At 41.5% G+C, this 21,757-nt stretch overlaps 1 protein-coding gene across 3 annotated transcripts in view; it reads right to left on the bottom strand.

The window, feature by feature from the left end:
- Positions 1-21,757, bottom strand: part of LOC140341920 (matrix metalloproteinase-18-like) — a 224,930-nt gene that overhangs the window by 15,714 nt on the left and 187,459 nt on the right. For all 3 annotated transcript variants that reach the window (XM_072427865.1, XM_072427867.1, XM_072427866.1), the window contains 2 exons: positions 16,362-16,528; positions 14,685-14,856 (listed from right to left, as the gene is read on the bottom strand). In XM_072427865.1, coding sequence (XP_072283966.1) covers positions 14,685-14,856; positions 16,362-16,528 — 339 coding nt within the window. The remainder of the gene's footprint in view (positions 1-14,684; positions 14,857-16,361; positions 16,529-21,757) is intronic.

Genomic DNA, 21,757 nt, shown 5'->3' with positions numbered 1-21,757 from the left:
ATATATATATATATATATATATATATATATAAAAAAGTGCTCAATCTCATACATGCCCAGTATGCATGGAAAATGGCATTTTTTTTACTGCTAATGTAAACTAAACCACATCACACTATTATACTACTATAAGTAATTACACTATTAAAACATGGAACACTAGGAAGTTGAATCAAAATACACGACACCACTCTTTTCAATATAGCTCTGAAGTCATTGGTGAGAAGTATTGAAAACTCACAGGGGCTACATGGCATTCATTTTTATAACCAGAAAATAAGTTCTGCTTTTTTTGCAGATGACATGTTAGTGTTCACATCAAGGCCAGCCACTGATTTACCTTACTTGCATGCTTTATTTTTAAAATTTGGGGAGATGTCGGGTCTCCATATAAATTTTTATAAGAGTGAAAAATTACCTCTAACTGCGATTAAACATAGAACATGGTTACATACCATTTCTTTTGCAGTAGTTAAACATCATCTTCTTTATCTGGGAATCAAAGTAGGTGTTTTACTATCGTATATCTATTCATTGAACTATCCACCACTTAATTAAAAAAGAATTGGAAATGTGAGAACATTTACCCTTGTCTTTGAAGGGCAGATGCCACTTGCTTAAGATGATGTCTTTTTCTAAATTGCTATACCCATTTCAGACCATCCTAATATTACTAAAACACACGGATGTTAACGTGTTAAATAAAGCATTCATAAGGTTTTTGTGGAAAGGAGCCCACCCATGCGTATCTATTCATAAATTATATCTTCCCACGGTGAAAAGGGGGCTAAATCTGTCGAATATCAGATTGTACAATTTGGCTTGTCTCTAGACATATGATTGACTGGCTAAAAGGCACCTCCAATTACCCTAATTATGTTTTGCAGCAACCAATGGCGCATCCTTGGGACCTCAAAGCCCGGTTGCATATTGTCCCCAAAAAAAACAATAGATTAGGGATACAATAATAACATGGAAGGATGTTAGAAAGAGGATGAAACTCCTAATCTCGTTCTCTCGATATTTGCCAATTCACGGTAATCCAGGATTTCCGCAGGGACAGGGTCACAAGGCATTCCGCATATAGGTAACTAAGGGTATACAACCAGTTGGTGATTGAGTATTTTTCTGGGATAGTCTTTAAATCTTAAAAAGTAATTATTCTTTAGAGTTGGTGGTGCATCCTTATTATATACCACAAGTGCACCATTATGGAAAGACCTTAGTTACTGGTTACTTGGGAGCGTTTCCAACCTACTGTGTTCGATAGCCTGCTTTCTCTGCCGGTGCCTTCTATTTCTGCCAACTATTCCTATCTTCAGTCAGTCTATTTAAAATCTCTGGGAGACACCAATGTAAAGCATTGGAGTAGATTTTTAATGTTCAGATGTGGTAGAGAAAATAATATCTGGATATCTTGTGTAAATGCATGACCAATGAAAATCAAAGGGAAACCCAATTTAAATTAATGCATAAAGCATATAAAGTTTTCTACCCAACGGCCCATGGGGAATTGCCACAAGAGATTAAATTAGGCCTTCTCTAAAACACTATTTGTGGATGTGTCCCCAAATTTCCTCTCTTTGGCAACATATAGCTCAATTTTTAAGTAGGGACACTATTACTACTCCCTTAGATCCACTATTGAGTATTTTTGGGAGTTGGGATGATGCTGTGGAGCGTAATCTAGGCAGTGGATCCAAAAGATGGGCCAGTATATGTTTGTTGGCTGCAGGAAGGGCTATCATGGCATCATGGATATCTACCCGCCCACCCTTAAAATCTGAAATCAAATCTGCCCTGATACAAATATTTTACAGGGAATTGCTGGAGGTAGAACAAGGGGATAACTCTGCAGTCACTTGTTTTTTATGTAAATGGCATGCATTTATTTATAAAGCATTGGTGTTTACTGAAAGAGGCACAATCTTTTTGAAATTTCAACACTCTACATGGTACATTACCAAAAAAATGTTTGACATATTTACTGTACTGATTTTTAGGAATGTGTTCTATAGTGAGCCACATTGCTAATTGCTAATTTTCTGTTAATTTTGCTTATGTTGATGGTAAAGCAAGATTATTCCAATTCCGAACTCTGTGTATCTCAGTATGTTTGTGTTTGTTATTCACATTTTGGTTTACATTACAACATATATTTTATATTGTTTTCTTTTGTTGTGCTGCTGATATTAAATATGTTTTGTTATACAAAATACACAGCACTGAACAGTTTGGGCATAATACATAATAAAAAAATGGAAAAAGTGGACATACTACCAAGCCAGGCATTAGAAAGTTGGAACAAAGTATAGGGGGATGATAGAACACTGACACAATAATAGGGGTTACTGGATACCTTTGGCACAAACTAGGAGCACGACATGAAAACATTTCTGAGGAGAACACTGCTTAGCAAATCCTACCTCATCCCTCTCATCCTCTATCCAGTTCACAAAAGGTTAAAATAAATGAAATGGTGGTGCTGTTACTTTTGATGCTGCTTCTGCCATTAAGTGTCAGTCACCATTAGGGCAGGAATTTTATGCTACAGTAGGTGTGGACATGACAATATGCCCAATGCCAAAAAAAATAAAACCTTCTTTACGTTTTATTCTTCTACTGAATACATAAATGATATAAAACAAGTATAAGTAATATTTAAAAATACAAACTTCGAATAAGAGTATACATGCATACAGGTAAATATAGTGAATAAGTAATATAGTATAATCAATATAGCATAGTCAAGAAAAGGTAAGTAAATTAATATGACATAATTCTAATCATTTAAAATGATAAATTAAATAAGTAATGTCTAGGGGGCATGGCTTGGCGGTCTCCGGAGATGGACGTTTGAATCTCCTGCTCTGACGGCACCAGAGTGAGATCTGCAGCTCCGCCGGCACCCCAAGCTTGAACATGGGCAAGCAGAAGCGATCTAAGGGAGCAAGGCTTCCCCCCTCCCCAATGCAGCATCACGGCTCCTCTCAGCCCTCAATTCGGGCTTTTATAGGGGACGCTCCTGCGGCTCCCCAGCATCCTAAGATGGCGCCGGCTACCTCTTCTCCTCAGCACACGTGGCGTGCAGAGGAGTCTCTGGCTGCATACCACCATGTCCCAGCAGCAGACCTGGCTGGAGCCTCTCCTGGCTTAGCAGTGGATAGCCAGATCAGCCTGCATCATGGCACAGATGGCCGGGCAGCTGAGGATCTTACTGGGGTGAGTCTCTCCCCCTGTTCTGGGCGCTCACCCTCTCCTGGGACTCACCATGATGGGGAGATCTCTGCCTCACCTGATGCCCCTTGCTCCCCCCTGGATGATACTGTGCTATTAGCCTTTAGACCTGGGGCGGTCTTTAAACCTGGGGCACCCATGCAATAACTAAACCGACTCCCTACAGACCGCTTAAGGCTGACTTTCCCTCCCTGGGCCCTCCATCGTGTATACCCAGTCTGTCCTATGTGGCAGGTCCTTCAGGGACCCATGGCCCTGTGGAGCCACCTCACCCTCGCAAACAAGGTCAGGGACCTGTGGCGGACGTATTACCATCCACATGGCAGAATTACCTTCAGATGTTGCCTACTAAGGCTGATTTTCAACTACTGATAACTGAAGTTCAGGCGACATTCCGCTCTGAAATTGGGGTCCTCCGTACTGACCTGCAGTCTCTGGCTGGCAGAGTGGAAGATATAGATAAAAATTTGCACCAAGCTAAGGGGGATATTAAGCTCCTTACACGCAAATCTCGAGATAATCATTTGAAGATCAGGGATCTATACTGTCACATAGAGGATATGAATAATAAGGGCCGCAGGAATAATATTAGAGTTCGCGGGCTGTCTGAAGCCACCCGTAACTCGGATCTAAAATTAGTTCTGCAGGCTTTTTTTAACCGCCTTCTGGGGCTCCCTTCCTCGCAAGATGTGGGAATACTTACGGCCTACAAAGCAACCTGCCTCGGCCTCAAAGATTTGAAAAATGAGATCATGGCTGCTGCACGGAATATGCGCAGTCTGGAATTTGATGGAGCCCCTCTACAGCTTTTCCAGGACTTGTCCAGGCACACCCTTCAGCAAAGACGCCTCCTACAACAACTCCTCACCTTGCTTGGGGATAATCACATCCGCTATCGCTGGGGTTTTCTGTTCTGCCTAACGGCCCGCCATGAGGGGAAAACAGCTTTTCTGCGCTACCCGGAGGACTTACCTGTCTTTTGCCGAGATATGCGAATAGCCCTGCCAAAACATTCTGGATGGGAGTCAGAGGATCCTTTGCCTCCTTCATCCCCACTCTGGCAGACGGCCATGTCCGGAGACGCTCAGGACGCCGGGCCCGGCGTTCTCCTCCACCTCCTTCTCCTCGAGACAGTGGACAGTTTTGATGAGGCCTGGCCCCCATATCTCCAATGCTGCTTTGATCTTACGATGCAATCTTAGATTACAACGCTGCCCTGCTCCTTAAATTGATGCCTAACCTACTAATGTTTTGCCTTCTTATTGAGCTATAGTTTTTTACGGTTCATTATAGTAGAAGTGATTTGCATCTGGATAATACTTCAATGGCGGTACTTATTATTTGTTATGCTCTACTTCAGGGACTACAGCCCTTGGCCTGGGTGTGATGTCATCCTGCTAAGTTACTATGACCTCTTGTAGGCTGCTAAATGGCTTATGTTTGCCTAACTGCTGTCCTGATTGCACTTATTGCTGGTTTATGCATAGATCTGTGATTTGGCCTAGGCCTTTAATGAATATGCCTTACCACACCGCGGTTTACTAAAAATTGCCATATTTAGTTTCGTTTTTTTAAAAGTACTGTATATTGTGTTGTATACTTGGCCTTCTATATAGATACTCTTAGGTTGCCTTTTTGCCTCTTGGGGGGGCCCTGCGCCGGGACTGATTTGTTCGGCTATAATAGGGAGCCCTTCCACGGAGGCTATGCTGATGTTTGCTAGCTGGTGCCACCAATGTCATGATGACCAGAAATTTGTCTGGTGATTGTTCCGGGGACTGTTGGGTCCCTGGCCCCTATAGGAGTGTTGAAGTATCTGTCAAGGGTGTTTGTTCCCTGTTGCCCTCTTCTGAGGCACGGGGACTGACGGATACTGGACACTCCATGGTCGCTAAGTCACGACTATCTTACCTTGGTTGGTTGTTTATGTATATGTTTTTGTTTTTTATTGTGATTGTCTTCCCCTGCCACTACCTACCTAGTTCCCCACCTTCCCCCATGGGGCGATTTTCTTATCCTCTAAAATATACTTTAGAGCAAATGTTTGATCTGTACTTAAAGGCCTATGTGCAACGGAGGGGTCTAAGCACAGTTCACTTTATCTCACTCTATTATGGCTGTTAGAATTTTATCCCTCAATGTGCGGGGCTTGAATTCCAACACTAAAAGGAAATTAGCACTTAGGGAATTTAAACGCCAGTCTGTGGAGTTGTATTTCTACAAGAGACACATTTCGATAGCACGGGTACCTTTAATTTTGCCTCCAAATGTTACCCAGGAGTTCATGTGGCTAATTCTCCCTCTAAAAAACGAGCGGGGTTGCAATTTTGATTCAGGACTCTTTTAAATTCTCCCCCACTCGCACAATTGCTGACCCTGAGGGAAGATTTCTTATCCTACATGGTACCCTTCGAGGTGTCCCTCTGACGTTGTGCAATCTTTACGCCCCCAACACAGGTCAGATTAGGTTTATCACTAAGACTCTAGCCCTTTTGGATGAGTTCACTCACACCTATCTGGTTGTTGGAGGTGACTTTAATTCTATTCTCTCCCCTACTCAGGACAGAATGTCTATGTTTACATCTCCTCCACCTCCAACTGTTCTGCAGCAATCAAAATTTTTTAGACAGCTTATCAGACGCCATCAACTGTATGACAGCTGGAGGATCCAGCATCCCACGAGCAGACAATACTCCTTTTACTCTCCTCCCCACAAAACGCACACCCGCATTGATTATCTGTTTATTAACCTACCTTTACTGAGAAATAGTGCCTCAGCAGATATACATCCTATTTCATGGTCGGATCATGCCCCGATCACTCTAGAGGTTTTTTTTACTCCCTCTAAGACTAGGATCTGCCACTGGAGACTGAATGATTTTCTCCCTAAAAACATAGACACTAAATTATCACTTACTACAGGAATACAAAACTACTTTACCGAGAATAAAAGCTCAGTAGCACACACCTCCACCCTTTGGGAAGCTCACAAGGCGGTGGTTAGGGGTCAATGTGTGGCCTTAAGCTCCCATATTAAAAAGAACTCCAATTTACAGCGTGCCTTGACAGAGCAGGCTTTGAAGGTGGCAGAGGGACGACTTACTAATAGTCCGTCCCTGGCACATTTGCGGGAGGGGACTTCCCTCCGCTCCAAATTACGGGCCCTGGAGCTGAGAAAAGTTAGTTGGCTGATGCAAAGAACTAAGCAACTTTATTACCACAAGGGCGACAAAGCGGATACGCTATTAGCACGAAAACTGAGGGACACACAAATTAACTCCCCGTGGCCATTAAGTATGAGAAGGGTGTACTTGGATAGGACCCCTCTCATATAGCCTCTTGGTTTGAACAATACTATACACATTTGTACCACACAGTACATCAGGCACAAAGCAATATGGACTCAACTTTACAACCCACTATTGACTCTTACTTAGCGGAACTGAATCTTCCCCATTTGAAGGCAGAACACCTGAAACATCTTAACAGTCCCATCACTGAAGAGGAGATTTCGCAGGTTATTTCTAATCTCCCTTCGCATAGGGCCCCAGGTCCAGACGGTTTACCGTACTTATAAAAACTTTCTGCCAAATTTACTCCCCCACCTAGTAGATTTATTTAATGATTTTTTACAGGGTAAACCTATTCCGCCTTCCATGTCATGCTCCTACATCACCGTTATTCCTAAACTAGGTAAAGACCCCCTAGATTGTACTAATTATAGGCCCATTGCATTGCTGAATTCGGATCTCAAAATTTATTCTAAAATTCTAGCAAATAGGCTCTCCAAACATATGCCATACCTAGTGCACAGGGATCAAACGGGCTTTATCCCGTTTCGCCACGCAAGTGAAAATACTCGCAGAGTAATCAACATTATTGATATTCACAACAAACGCAAACTCTCTTCACTGATACTCAGCTTAGATGCGGAGAAAGCATTTGACCGTCTTAGTTGGACATTTATGTTCTCCACACTAACTAAAATTGGGTTCTCTGGACTGTTTGTGGGCGCTATACGTTCCCTCTACACCTGTCCATCAGCCTCGGTCAAATTACCTCACGCCTCCTCAGCGCAATTTCCAATTAAAAATGGGACACGACGGGGATGTCCCTTGTCCCCCCTGCTCTTTGCACTTAGTGTCGAACCACTTGCAGAGAAGATCTGATCTAATCCCAATATTCAGGGAGTCCCAGTGAAGGGCTCCTCCTACAAAATCTCGCTATACGCAGATCATGTACTCCTTACACTGACACAGCCTCTTACCACCCTCCCGAATCTATGGGCTGAACTGCACACTTTTAGTATTTCCTTTAGGCTATAAGGTGAATTCCTCCAAAACAGAGGCCTTACCACTACACATGTCACCCTCACAACTCTCAGCGCTGCAAGGCAGCTTCTCTTTTTTATGGTGGGATTGTTCATTGAATTACTTAGGCACTCAAATTGGAGCTACATATCGCCAACTATATGCCCGTAACTTTCCCCCGCTACTCCAGGAGATATACAACTATCTGAACAAATGGAAAGGGCACTCTTTGTCTCTTATGGGAAATATTGCATCTGTGAAAATGATGCTCTTACCCAAGCTCCTTTACTTATTTGACACCCTCCCGGTCCGGGTCCCTATTTTGACCCTGAAAAAGCTACAAGCTGGATTTCTGAATTTTATTTGGGCACATAGGGGACATAGACTGTCCAAGACAGTGGTTTGTACACCCAAGGAGGCCTTGGGGCCCCGGACCTCATTAAATATTATATAGCAACTCATCTTCGATTCTTGCCCGCATGGACCAAATTATTCTCCTCCAGTATTTGCCGGGAGTTGGAGGAGGCCTGGCTTGCCCCTCTGCACCCCAATGTGATGCTATGGAGTTCTTCAATGCTATTGACAGATAGGGATTTACTTTTTCTGATGGTGTTTATGAGAAATATTTGGCCCACAAACTTAAGTTTGGCCTTTCCGCCTCGGCCTTGGTACTTACCTATATTACACACCCCCCCTGATACCCGACAGTGTCATCAGATTTATGTGGCAACCCTGGCGAGAGAGAGGGCTTTTTCATATCCAGGATATCTTGCACCCCGTGGAGCGGAGATTACTTACCTTCCCAAAATTTGACCTCCCCTGTAAGTCCTTCTTTGTATACCTGCAGATCAGACATTATGTCCTCTCTCTTCAGCAATCACCCAGTTTTTCTCAAATGACTTCCTTTGAGAGATTGTGAGCAGCTGGTTCTTATACCAAGGGCCTTATCTCCTTGATTTACCGTCTTCTCCATGTGTCAACGAGGGAGGCCACTGGTAAATTTGCTTATATGTGTACTTGGGAAACTATCTTAGGTCGTACCCTTGATGGGGTGGAGTGGAATGACATCTGGGAAGCAACAAATAAAAGTTCCATTTGTACCCTTTATGAAGAAAATTTGTATAAGATTTTATTTCGATGTTACCACACCCCAGATGTGTTACATAGGCTTTTCCCAGAGGCTGACCCTACCTGTTGGCACCGTAGGTCCCACCGCGGGACTCTAGAACACATTTTTTGGTTTTGTCCCACTATACAAAGTTACTGGGATAAGGTTAACCAGTTACTGGGGGATGTGACCAAATGTCGATCCATCTTAGATCCACTACATCACCTGCTGGGATTGCCCTTAACAGGTCTTTCCAACCTCGCATCTAGGCTCACTACACATATTTTGGTAGCGGCTCGCACCCTAATCTCCACTAAGTGGAAATCTGTCTCCCCTCCATCACTAGAGGATTTATACGCCCGTATTCAGGATGTTCGACTGATGGAATACCTTAGTGCTCTACTCAGGAACACTGTCACTAAATTTGAACAGGTTTGGGAGCCATGGGATGATTATTATGCTCAACTGCAGATATGATGGTCTCCTTTGCTCCCCCATTTTCCTACAGTAAATCGCCTCAGAAACCCCCTTTCCTTTTCCCCTCCTTCCCCATTTTAGATATAGGTGTGATGTCATGTTTTGTATACGGGAATCTCCTGGTTTGCCATGTTTATTACCTAAAACCACATTGTTTGATTTGTACTCCACTATTATTATTTTCTTTTTGTAGCTTTTTTTATATGTACATGTATGTGTATATATATATATATATATATATATATATATATATATATATATATATTTGTATGTTAATATATGGTTTTGCTAATATATTGATATTGCTCCTGTATACTATGTTAATATCTATGTTCTTTTTGTTTTGTCTCTTTTGTTGTATATGTAAAACTTTTCAATAAAAACTCAGTTTCATAAAAAAAAATAGGTAATGTCTATAGAAAAACACTGAACATGTGTATATGGGGGTTCCTAGCAGGTAATTATACTAAATGTACAAAAAATCTAATTGGAATACATATATTAGTACTTAAATTATTTGTGTAGATCAGGGGTCGGCAAACTTTTATGGCCACTATGGCCATTTCAGGGGTGGGTGGGAGCACACTAGCCTGGACCCATAGTCCCGTCCTATTGGCTTTGCCCACCACTAGGGAACACCCCCTGAAGTGAAATCCCTCTCCTTCGTATTCATTGCGGAGGATAGGGATTTACCTTCAGGAAGCGTTCCCTATTAACCGCGGCGGCAGAAGTATCAACGCCGGCCGCGGTAAATAGGGGAGCAACAGTAGGCTCCGGTAGTTCCTAATGCCCTCTGGCAGATCCGGTCGGAAACCCGCAGCTTATGCCAGATAGGCCAGGGAGCAATAGGGCGGAACGAACTACCAGCTAGGCCGTATCTGACCTAAAAGCCGGAGTTTACTTTATGTTTACAACAGCTTTAACCTATACCACACCCCCTTTCCCATTGTCCCTGCAAGAGCTTAATACCTGCACCTTCCTTTATTTATTTATGTAACAGTTTGATATTGACATTATCCACTTAACGATAATGTCCTCCGCTGCTGGCCTTTCAGGAGGAGTGTCGAAAAGAGAGAGGTTGATGGTAGAAGGAATGCAGGAGGAGGAGGGAGAGGACTGGGGTGGCCCATGCTTTCCCACTACACCCCTCGGCGGGGTTCCAGGTGCTGTAATGCCTCTTGCAGACTACCATCCACTAAGCTATGCAAGGCCACCCAGTGAGCGGTGAAGGACAGGTAGTGTCCCACTCCGTGCCCAGTTGTCCAGCTGTCCATGGTGACGTAGATTTGGCTAGACACCGAGAATGCCAATGCCTGGGAGAGGTTTTCCATTACATGTGCATCTAAACTGGGTACAGCTGTGCAGGAGAAGTAATGCCTGCTTGGTATATTCCACTGCCGCTCGGCACAGGCCATCAGGTCACGGAAGGGAGCCGAGACCACAATGCTTTACGGCAGTAGCTGCAAGGCCAAAAGTTTGGCTAGATGTGAACTGAAAAAATAAGACGGAAAGCAGGGTTTTTAGGCAAGTAATTTCAAATGAATTCATGATAAAATCTCATAATACATTTCACAAATTAAAGCAGTTTGCTATGACCTAAGACTTGGGTCCTGGTCATTACAAATTTGGCCCTATAGGGGCACTAGACATTCAACTTCTCACCAGAATATACAAGTGTTTGGTAATCATGTTGCATACGTAAGTCGTTTAACTGATGCGTTTCGTCTGGACTGGGCTTTCTCAGGGGTATTATACGTATAACGAGAATGCACATAAGTTCATTTGCAGTATCTATATGTATAGCAAATACATTCAATCAGTACATGTTATAGTGAATACATGGCATTGCTCCCACTGTGGTTTGTGGTTCTTGCGCATGTGGGAAAGCAGGGATGTTGTACCCAAATGTGATCCGGCCTGTCCTCTGCGAATCTGCCTGTGGCACAGGATGCAGATTGCTATGCACTCGTCATCGTCTTTCAGTGTGAAAAAGGACCACACTGGAGAGGTGCAAGCAACATCTCCCCACAGTCACATCGTCTCTGTTCCCCTGCTCGTACCCACTCGTCGGTCTCTTCTTTGGGACTCAAATGAGGCAAATTTGTGGCCCCTTCCATCCCCAGTCTGTCTCTGCTGCTGCTGCCTTTCCTCTACATCTGTTTCAGAACTGCTGCTAGCCCTTACACGCACCGGTGGTTCCAGGTGACATCACAGTCATCATCATCCTCATTTCTATGTGAGCCAACCCCTGTAAATGCAGCCACTCATCCAGAACCCCCGTCTAGCAAATCCTGACCACACTCTCCAAGGGCCTCAAAGTCTGCCTCCTGCTCTGAACTTCGCACTGACAGATCCTCAGGCTGTTCGTCAAACAACATGGGAGAGTCATCGGGAGGTACAGGCACATTAGCCACGCTAACATCTGTGTTTGCTCCTGTCACGGCTGTGCTGGTTCCTGCTGCTGCTGCTGCAGAAGAGCCTGCTGCACTTGAGGCCCCTAGGACCCAGTCCACAATCCTTTCTACATGTCGAGGTTGTATGATTGTATTCCGCCCTCTCAATACCAGCGTACTGGTGCTCCGCACACTTTTCAGACCTGTTTGAAAACTTTTGCTGCTGCCTCCTGCCGTCCCCTGGTCTACCTCTAATCTTTTACTTATTCGGGCAAAAATGCACCTGTACCAAACGTTTTTTTTTTGGTAGGAGGAACAGGTGTCAAATACTGAAATATCTGTATTTATTTTACAGTAGAACAGAAATTTCCCTTGACCAAACGGTCTTCTTTGGTAAATAGGAATAGGTATCAAACACTAAAATATCTGTATTTATTTTAAAATAGCACAGAAATTTCACTGTACCAAACAGCCTTCTTTGGCAAGTAGGAACAGGTATCAAACACTAAAATATCTGTCTTTATTTTAAAGTAGCACATACATTTCACTGTGCCAAACAGTCTTCTTTGGTAAATAGGAAAAGGTATTAAACACTAAAATATCTGTATTTATTTTACTGTAGGCCAGAAATTTCACTGTACCAAACAGTCTTCTTTGGCAAATAGGAACAGGTAGCAAACACTAAAATATCTAAATTTATTTTAATGTAGCACAGAAATTTCACTGTACCAAACAGTCTCCTTTGATAAATAGGAACAGGAATCAAACACTAAAATATCTATATTTATTTTCCAGTAGCACAGAAATTTCACTATACCAGTAGTCTTTGGTGAATAGAAACAGGTATTAAACACTAAAATATCTGTTTTTTTTTCAGTAGCACAGAAATTTCACTGTACCAGTCTTCTTTCGTAAATAGGAACAGGTATTAAACACTAAAATATCTGTATTTATTTTCAAGTAGCACAGAAATTTCACTGTACCAGTCTTCTTTGGTAAATAGAAACAGATATAAAACACTAAAATATCTGTTTTTTTACAGTAGCACAGAAATGTCACTGTACCAGTCTTCTTTGGTAAATAGGAACAGGTATCAAACACTAAAATATCTGTGTTTATTTTAAAGTAGGACAGAAATTTCACTGTAGCAAACAGTCTTCTTTGGTAAATAGGAACTGCAATTGGTTTTAATTAGCTTTAGTGAATGTACAGTGTGAAAAAAAGATGACTAACAGTGTCTTCACTAATACACAATATGGATTACACTAAATGTGCTGACTGCTGACAATTTAACAAAACTAACTAGCTGTGTGTGGCACTACAAGTAACAGCAACCACAATTGTGCCTTCATCAGTGCATGTGCAGTCAGTGAACAGCACCTAAGAGGGTAATACACACAATATAACTTGCACTAAATGTGCTGACTGCTGACAATTTCACAAAACTGACTAGCTAGTAGCTCAGGTAAAAGTAAATGCCCTATAAAACACTGAACTATGCAGCTAACAACGAACTAAGAGGCTACACTGTCCTTGTCACACTACACTTCTCTCCCTGCGTCTATCCTCTACACAGAACACAAGATGGAGTGACTAACCCCTCCCTTCTTCCCTGTATAAATATTCCTGTGCTCTGATCCCTCCTGATTGGCTGCTGGGCCTTGCTGTGCATCCTGGGAGCAAATGATTCGCTCCCAGCCGCAATTACCGCCGCAATTTCTCTGTGTTGCTGCCCACTGCTTTTTTCTTCGTTAGTTCAGGGATAATATGAACTTATGGCGAATCACAAGGCCGTTGTCACTTACATGTTCGGTAAGCGAGAAAGGCCCGATTCGCAGCGAGATCGAATTTAAAAATCTTGCTTGCTCATTCCTAGTGAACACAGCAGACACAAATATCACAAATTCAATGTTATTGTTTGGACCTTGGGATAAATTTTGAGAAAGTATATTTTACTTCTGTTCAGGAAAAAATGTTCTATCTTTTTCAATTTTTCATTTTAACCTCGCTAGCGGTTCATTTCTTGTTCATTTTCAATGTAAAATCGGTACATTGTTTTTCATGAAAATTTATTTTACAGTATAATATAATAGTATGAGTATAATAAAGTTTGAAACACAAAATCATGTAAAAATAATAAATTGAATAAATAAAAAATGTATATATTTAAAAAAAAAACATTTTAATTTTTTTAATTTTTTTTTTAGAAAATTCATGGTATACTCATACTAATATATATATACTGTAAAATAAATGTTCTTGAAAACAATGTGCTGCTTTTACACATATAAATCCAATGTATTGCATTCAATACAGTTATTTTGTATTGAATGCAATACAAACAGATTTTGAATTTCCCACCCCGCCGGCAAGGTACACACGCACCGACGTCACCGGGAACTCCACGGTGACTTATTGGATGCAGAAGCCGGCCGGAAGAACAGAGAAGACGACAGAGATTGCGGCGATGGACGACGCGGGACGCCGGCAGATCAGGTAAGGCTCTATTTACTATTACCTCCCATAGGATTACCTACCCAGAGTGTGACTCAGGGTTACCGCTTTTAGAAACTTTTTTCTATCGCGAGTCACACTCTGGGTTACCTCTAGGGAGGTTAACAAGGTAGTTTTAACCTTTTTTTTATAGTTTAGAATCCAGATCTGCTCAAATGCACCCCCCTTTCCTCCTTGGCATGAAAATAATGAGCTCTGAAGAAGATCAGAGTGTTTAAGGACAGGACCTTATGTATGTATGTATGTACAGGACCCTGGCTATCATTGCGAGCTGGTGGTTCTAGTGCTAGTGCCATCTGTGACCCACAAGAACCTGTAAGATAAAGGGATGTTTTAAAATGGCACTGGGACTTTGCACTGGCACCTGAGGCTCAAGAAGTTGACAGGATAAATGTATCATTCATTTTTATAGGGTTGTTAGGCTACCCTTTTAAGCTTGCATTGAAAATGTACATTTTCATTTTCTTTTAGAAGAGAGTTAAATTTCATAAATATTTAATACACACGTCATGCAGCCTAGTAATGGAAAATTCAGCAACCTGCAACTTCTACTTTGAAATGGTAGGTCTACTTTACAAATCAATGATGAAGACAGAAATAAGCTAGGATTATAACTTTCTAACTTTGTTTTTGTTTCAGTTTTACCTTTAATAAAGAATATCCTTTCCTCCCGAATAACGTTGCCTCTTTTAGATACAATGGCAGGCTGAGTGAAGGCAGCATCTATATTGTTGGGAATACCAGGAAAACCTTCTTTTATCAATTTTGGGTAGCTCGACTCAATTTGATCATTTTCATACTTCCAATATTTTGCTCCCTGTAAAAATGTAAAACCAATGCAAATTACATTTTGGAAATAAAAAAGTTTAGCAAAGCATTCCAATGAGAATAATAAGGGGAAGCATTTTTTTTTCTGTAACCAGGAATTATTTATTATTTGTTCTAGAATCAGATCATTATTTGAGTTTTGCAAAACCAGACTTTTTACATTGCAGTGGTAAATTGTCATCGCAATTGCTGGGGATGTCTGAGAGACCATGAGACCATGAGAAAGCCAAATTGTAAAAAAAAAAAAAAAAGTCATTTTGTCTAAAATTAATGTTAATAGGAGGCATAGAGGACAAAACACAATTACTTAACAACTGCTTGGTTAATCACTATCAGAATTTCTTTTTTATTATACCAATGCTTTCACATACAATGGTTTTTTGTTAATGGAAATCATTTCTGTAAATATGACACATTCACACATTCTTTAAATCCAGTGCAGCAAAATATATTGTATTTTAATGGGCTACAAAATATTACAGTGCAAATTAGACCTTTTGTTGAGAGGATTCACTATTAGTGTCAGTGATATCCTAATTAGGCATAGCTATTGTAGTACCTAACCTACCCACTACCTGTCATGAAAGTGGCAATTTTAAGTCAACTTTAACTAATTTAGGTCAATTGGTAATAGGAAGTTTAGGTTAAAAAACTGAGTAATGGACCGCCAGAATTCAGTTGAATTCAGTCAACATGTGTTTTGATGCATGAAAAAGAAAAAGACAGAAATCAACTTTGTCAAGCTATTTAATAGGTTTAGGTTTTTTTGTCACTTTCAGTTGGTGTCTTCTAAATTTTTTGCCCATTAGCTGATACTGTAAGTCACTCAAATTATTATTTATGTAATATATATACGATAACATTAAGATAACACTATTTAAAGCCCTATTTTCATGTTATAAATAACTACCATTATGTTTTTTTTTGTGTGATTATGCTTCATAAGCTTATACGACACAAACTTGTCTATTATTTCATTATTTTTTAAAATTATTAATTATAAGTGTGTATTATATTATAATTTATGATTATAATATAATAAATAAATATAATTATCATAACCGGGAGTAAATCCTAAGAATTACAGGCCCACAATAAAAACAAAAATTTCTATGCAAAAAAAATAGGATCACTTTTTGCATCAAAAAATTACAGAATTAGAACGCTAGGGGGGTTAATAAACCTAATGTTTTATCAGTAATTGCAGTTTTGCCAAAAAAGTCTCTCTTTCTCTCTACTTTTTCCTTAACGATTTCACTATGAGACTTGGCAACTGCCAGATCAATCTGGCCTCAAGGATGTAAAAAATCGTTCCTGTTCAGGTATACTTTCTATAGTCCATTAGTAGATCAAAATGAGTCAATTATAATTTAAATAATTTTGGTGAAAAATTGCATGGAAGTTAGCTCTGTATATAGCTAGTTAAGCTGGTTGGAACTGATTATTTCATTCTATAGTCAGCATATTAATTTAGCATTTATATTAAATTAATACCTTAAAAAAAAATAGTTTTCCGTCCTTATTGGCAACTGGGTTTTGCAACCTTACTGCAGCATCAATGAAGGCTGGGAGTTCTTTCCATTTAGAAGATATCATTTGTGGATATTTTTTCTTTGATCCCATTGGCAGTTTCCCATGGCTGAGGTCCCAGAAATATTCTCCTGTAAAAAATGTTGGTCAATGTTAAGACGATTTGCACACCCCAGATAATGTTATTAGATTACATTTTACCACTCTTAGGTTTTAGACACATAAATCCAGGGTTTCTTTATTATTATCATAGACTCCCAGTCCCAATATATTCCCATAAGACCTTTGCCAGACTTTGAAAAGCATTTTATTAAAATATGTTATTGACTAATAAAAGATATATGATGAGTGCACCGGCGACCATGACAGGATCTCTGCAGAGCACTAGGCTCCTCTCCGTCTCCAGTTCTGACCCAGTAGAAGCAGAATCTCTGCAGCCAGAGTGGATCCGATCGTGGGGGGAAGTCCTGGAGTACCAGCAGTCGGCTTGTCATGGCTGGTAAGATGAGCAGAAAGGGGAAAGACAGTGCGGTCTGCACACAGCCTCCTAGATCTTAGCCTAAAATGGCCACCAGTCAGGATCCCAGTGACATGGCTTGTTCTGTCCCCACGGAGGCTCTCTCTACTGTGTCCCGGGAGGCAAGCGGGATTTGGGGTTCCGCAGCAGGGGGTTGGATCACCGCTTCTCCCCCCATCCTCTCCAGCTCAATCTCAGGAAGATGTTAACTTTCCAGTTCACAGTGATGTGCCACAGCATTCTGGGGATAGTGTTCCTGACAGTGCTCCCTCCTCTCCTCACATGCTTAATGGAGGCCAGTCTCCTGCACGGGGCCCCTCTGCTACCATACCTACCAGCAATAGATACTGTACATGCCCTTAGTGCGGGAGGAATCCCCTACAGTTTTTCCTCCCGCATTGCTTGAGAGGGAGGGGAGACTTCTTTCACAACTGGCTACCTTGCTGCAGTCTGAATTGGCCAAGACCTCAACTGCAATAACATCTGATCTTAGACAGGGCCTCCAGGGCTTGGGATCCAGGCTGGACCTAATTGAGCAAACAATGGATGACACTACAGCAAGAGTTACTCAGAATACTCGCCAGATATCAGTGCTAGATACGCAGCTAGATGAGTTACAACTCAAGATTGATGATCTTGAAAACCGTGCTCACAGATACAACTTCCGCATTCATGGATTACCTGAATCGGTAAAAGAAGTTACAGTTGCGGTCAAGCACTTTCTCAAAGCTATGTTACCTGATTTACCGGACTTGCAGCTCGAAGTTGACAAAGCTGGTCCTCCTCGGGACATAATAGGTAAACCCTATTACTTTTCCACTAAAGAGGCTCTAATGAAGGTGTCCAGGACTTCCTGCTGATGGAGGGATTCCCCATTCAAGTTTTCGCCAACCTCTTTTCAACGTAGAAGAGCCCTTAAATTGCTTTTGCAAGCGCTCATGTTCCACAAAATTAAATACCGCTGGGCCTTCCCTCTTAAGCTTCTATTTCAATTACAAGGCAAGACTTATGGCTTTTCCACCTTTGAAGAGGGAGAGAGAGTTCTGCAGATGTTGGATCTTCTTACTAATGGTTCCCAACAACCGGCCCCTTCAGACACCTGGTCTGCTTCCCTGTATCCTCTGTGGAACATTGCCAAAGTGAATAACAAGAATATGACTAAACCTACTTGAGAGGCGGATCACAAGTACTTAGCGGTTGCCTTCTATTATCCCACACCACCTGGATGTTGGTTCCTTCTGCATGAGTTTGTAATTCGTTCTGAATTCTGGTTGCGATTTGCAATTTACTGCTGTATAGCACTTTACTACTTGTTGATTGTGGCTGCCGAATCCACCAGTTACCTAATGTCCTTAGGGACTTACATTGATACTCTGTTCTTTTTTCTACTTGTGTAGTTTCAAGGCTCGCTGGCTCCTCTTAAAATTCTGAGAGGGTCAGGGGAGAAGGGGGGGTGGGGGGGCGGTAAGGGTGATAATACATGCACTCCAGTTTTTGGTTGACATAGGGAGTGTTTCTGACCATATCTCGGGGGCCCTTCCTCTGTGTCCCAATGTACTTGGGACAGTTTTTGGTATCTTCTGCAGGGGGTCCTCGAATGGCCCCCCACACCCTGGATCTTGTCTGGTCTGGGTTTTGGGAGGTCAGCTGGGGCCACTTTAAATGCATTTCTGGGAAGCTTGAAAGTATTATGTGGTTTTTGTGTTGTTTGTTTTGTGCTGTGTCACCCTTTTCTCCCCCATGGCCCCTCACTTCCCGCCCAGTCCCCTTCCACCCATTGGAGTTTTGTTTACCCTCCCGATTTACTGGCGTGTTTTGTGATTTCTGATGACCACTCTGGCTGTAAAAAACCCATTAATAGTACTTTCCCACAATGTACAAGGCCTTAACTCGCCAGCCAAACAGGTCAAGGCCTTTGAATATTATAACTCCCTTCAATTAGATAGTTTGGCCCTACAAGAGACCCACTTTTCTCGCCCCTCTATGCCCCGTTATCTGCAAAAGCATTTTCCATTTTTTTATCATGCAAACTCAAATAGGAATAAGTGTGACCCAGTAGTTATAGATGTGATGGGGCTTAAAGGTTCCCAAACAAGTTTCCACTGGGGAGTAAATGAAAGTCTCCTTATCTATCCTTTATTCAATGGGGAAATAGAGAAATTGATTACGAACTTTTTCACAACAAATAACCTGAAATATACATCCCCGGCTAACAACTGGAAAGCCCATAAGGCATTCATTAGAGGAGAACTAATTAGTCTGGGTGGGCAAAAGAAAAAGGCCTAGGATAAACTTCCTAATGCCAAGTTAAAGGACTAATATACTCCACAACTTCGGCATAAATGCAACCCCCTTCTGGTCTTCCACAAATTGAGTTGTTATGCACTGAAATCAACCTTCTGTTAACTACTAAAGCTGAAAAATCCTTGAGATGGGCACCCCACATGTTCTACACCTGGGGAGATAAACCTAGTAGGTTGCTGGTGAACAAACTAAACCCAAACCCAAATTACATACCCTTCCTAAGATTAGATTTAAGGATGGTAGACTCTCCCAAAATCTGAAATCCAAAATATTAGGCCTTTGAAGCCTTTTACAGTAATGTATATGGGGATAACGGATGTTGGATGTTTTTGAGGAGTTTTTTTTAAAGAGCTTCAAATGCCAGTTCTTAAGAATACTCATATAAATGTCCTTGAAAAGCCCTTCTCTTGAGAAGCTCTTACAGTATTAAAATTATTCAAGAAAAGGCAGCGCTCCTGGTCCAGATGGATTCTCCTTTGCATATTATAAATCCTTTGGTGCCTTGTTGACGTAACACATCTGGCTCATTATTTCAATTACCTGCAAGAGGGACACTCTCTACCTCAGGAAGCCAATCGTCCGTACATCAGTGTCATTCCTAAACCAGGCAAGGACTCCACTGAAATTACCAACTATAGGCCCATTTTGTTAATAAATTGCTTACTCTTGGACAAACTTATGACCAAGATATTGTCGATTCGTTTGAACTCAATTTTGGTAAGTTGCATCCATCCAGGCCCGGTGGGTTTTATGCAATATAGGCAGGCCCCTGATCATACCAGGTGGTACATTAACCTCATATCTCTGATCAATTCTAACTGGGACAAAGGTCCTAAGAGGGAGGCAATGCTCTTAGCAATTGATTTACAGAAGGCGTTCATATGATACTCCCATAGCTAATATTTCTTTAGGGGGTTTCCTCTCCTCTTATATTAACATCAAACGGGGTACAAGGCAAGGCTGTCCTCTGTCTCCTGTTATTTGCCCTAGCTATAGAACCGCTTCCCATGGCTATCCAGTCCAATCTTGATATAAAAGGGGTCCAGAGTGTTCAGAAGGAACACAAATGTTCTCTATATGCAGATGATATCCTCATGTACATTACTTCCCCATATGTCACCATCCGAACCTGTTTAAATTACTAGATGTTTTTGCTAGCCTTTCGGTTAACACGATTAACCGTTCAAAATCCCAGGCCCTTAATATTAACAATTCAGGATCTCAATTGTCTCTTCTGAAGGAGAACTTTGATCTCTGCTGGGAGGAAAAATCCCTACAGTACTTGGGAATCCAGTTGACTCCCAACTAGTCTTTATATCAGGCCAACTTTGCTCCTCTTTTCAAAAAGATTTATGCTGATTTACAAAGATGGTCCCACTCCTCCCGTCTTGGTTAGGTCGTTTAGCTTTTATTAAGATGAATGTACTCCCCAGGATACTATATCTGTTCCGTACCCTGCCAGTCCAGGTCCCATTCTCGACTCTTAATTCCCTTGAATCCAAGATTTTACATTTTATCTGGGGGGGCAGAGTGTTCCACTCCGTTTGAAAGTACATGCAGATCTATTGCTGACACTAAGGGCCAAATTTTCATAATTTATGCTGCTCTGGCAACCCCCGTGCATAAGCTGAGATATATGGAGGCATGGGCTGAGGATTTGGGTCTTGACTTGTCCCAAGAAGAGTGGAATGAGGTGGCCTTTTCTTTATCTAAAATCTTGCTCAATTCTTCATTAGTACAAGCAAACTTTAAAGTTCTTCTTTGACAGTACCTGGTTCCAGATAGGCTTGCTAAATGCCATCCTGCTGCCTCCCCCATGTGTTTCAGGGGTTGTGATGCCAGGGGCACAATGGCCCATATGTGGTGGTCATGTCCATTGCTCAAGATTTCTGGTCTAAAATTTTCGGGATAATTTCTAGAGTTACAAATAGATACTTGCAATGTTCTCCTGCTTGTGCTCTTTTTAGCAGATGTGAGGGAGTGGGCCCTAAACACTCTCTAAAGGTGACAAAACTATTTTGCTGGAGGCCCGGATCAAATTGGCGAAATCCTGAAAAACCAAGGTGATTCTGTTAGACCCACTATTTGCAAAAATGGATTGGATTATGGTCAACGATAGGCTTACACACACACTCAATAATACTCTGGGGAAATTTGATGCAATCTGGGATCCCTGAAAGGAGATTAGGTCTCCCTAAAAGGGTTACCACTTAATATTTCATAATAATATTATTATTAACTAAATAATTTAGTAGGGCTTGAGTCGTCCAACCCCTTTTCCCCCTTTACCCTTATCTCCCCCCTTTGAAGTCCTCATGACAGGATTCTGATTTTCCATGACTTTTTCCAGTTCCAGAACCAGTGGTTCGAATTTCAGACACTTTGTCCCTGATTTATTAAGGTTCTCCAAGGCTGGAGAGAATACACTTTCATCAGTAAAGCTGGGTAATCCAGCAAACTCGTAATGGATTTCCTAAAAGTCAAGCTTTTTGTTAGCAAATGTTTTTAATCCTGGACCAGATCCATTCCAGGTTTTCTG

The sequence above is a fragment of the Pyxicephalus adspersus genome, chromosome 12 (genome assembly GCF_032062135.1).
Source record: "Pyxicephalus adspersus chromosome 12, UCB_Pads_2.0, whole genome shotgun sequence".
Classification (NCBI taxonomy): Eukaryota; Metazoa; Chordata; class Amphibia; order Anura; family Pyxicephalidae; genus Pyxicephalus; species Pyxicephalus adspersus.
This window is presented reverse-complemented; position numbering and strand designations above follow the sequence as displayed.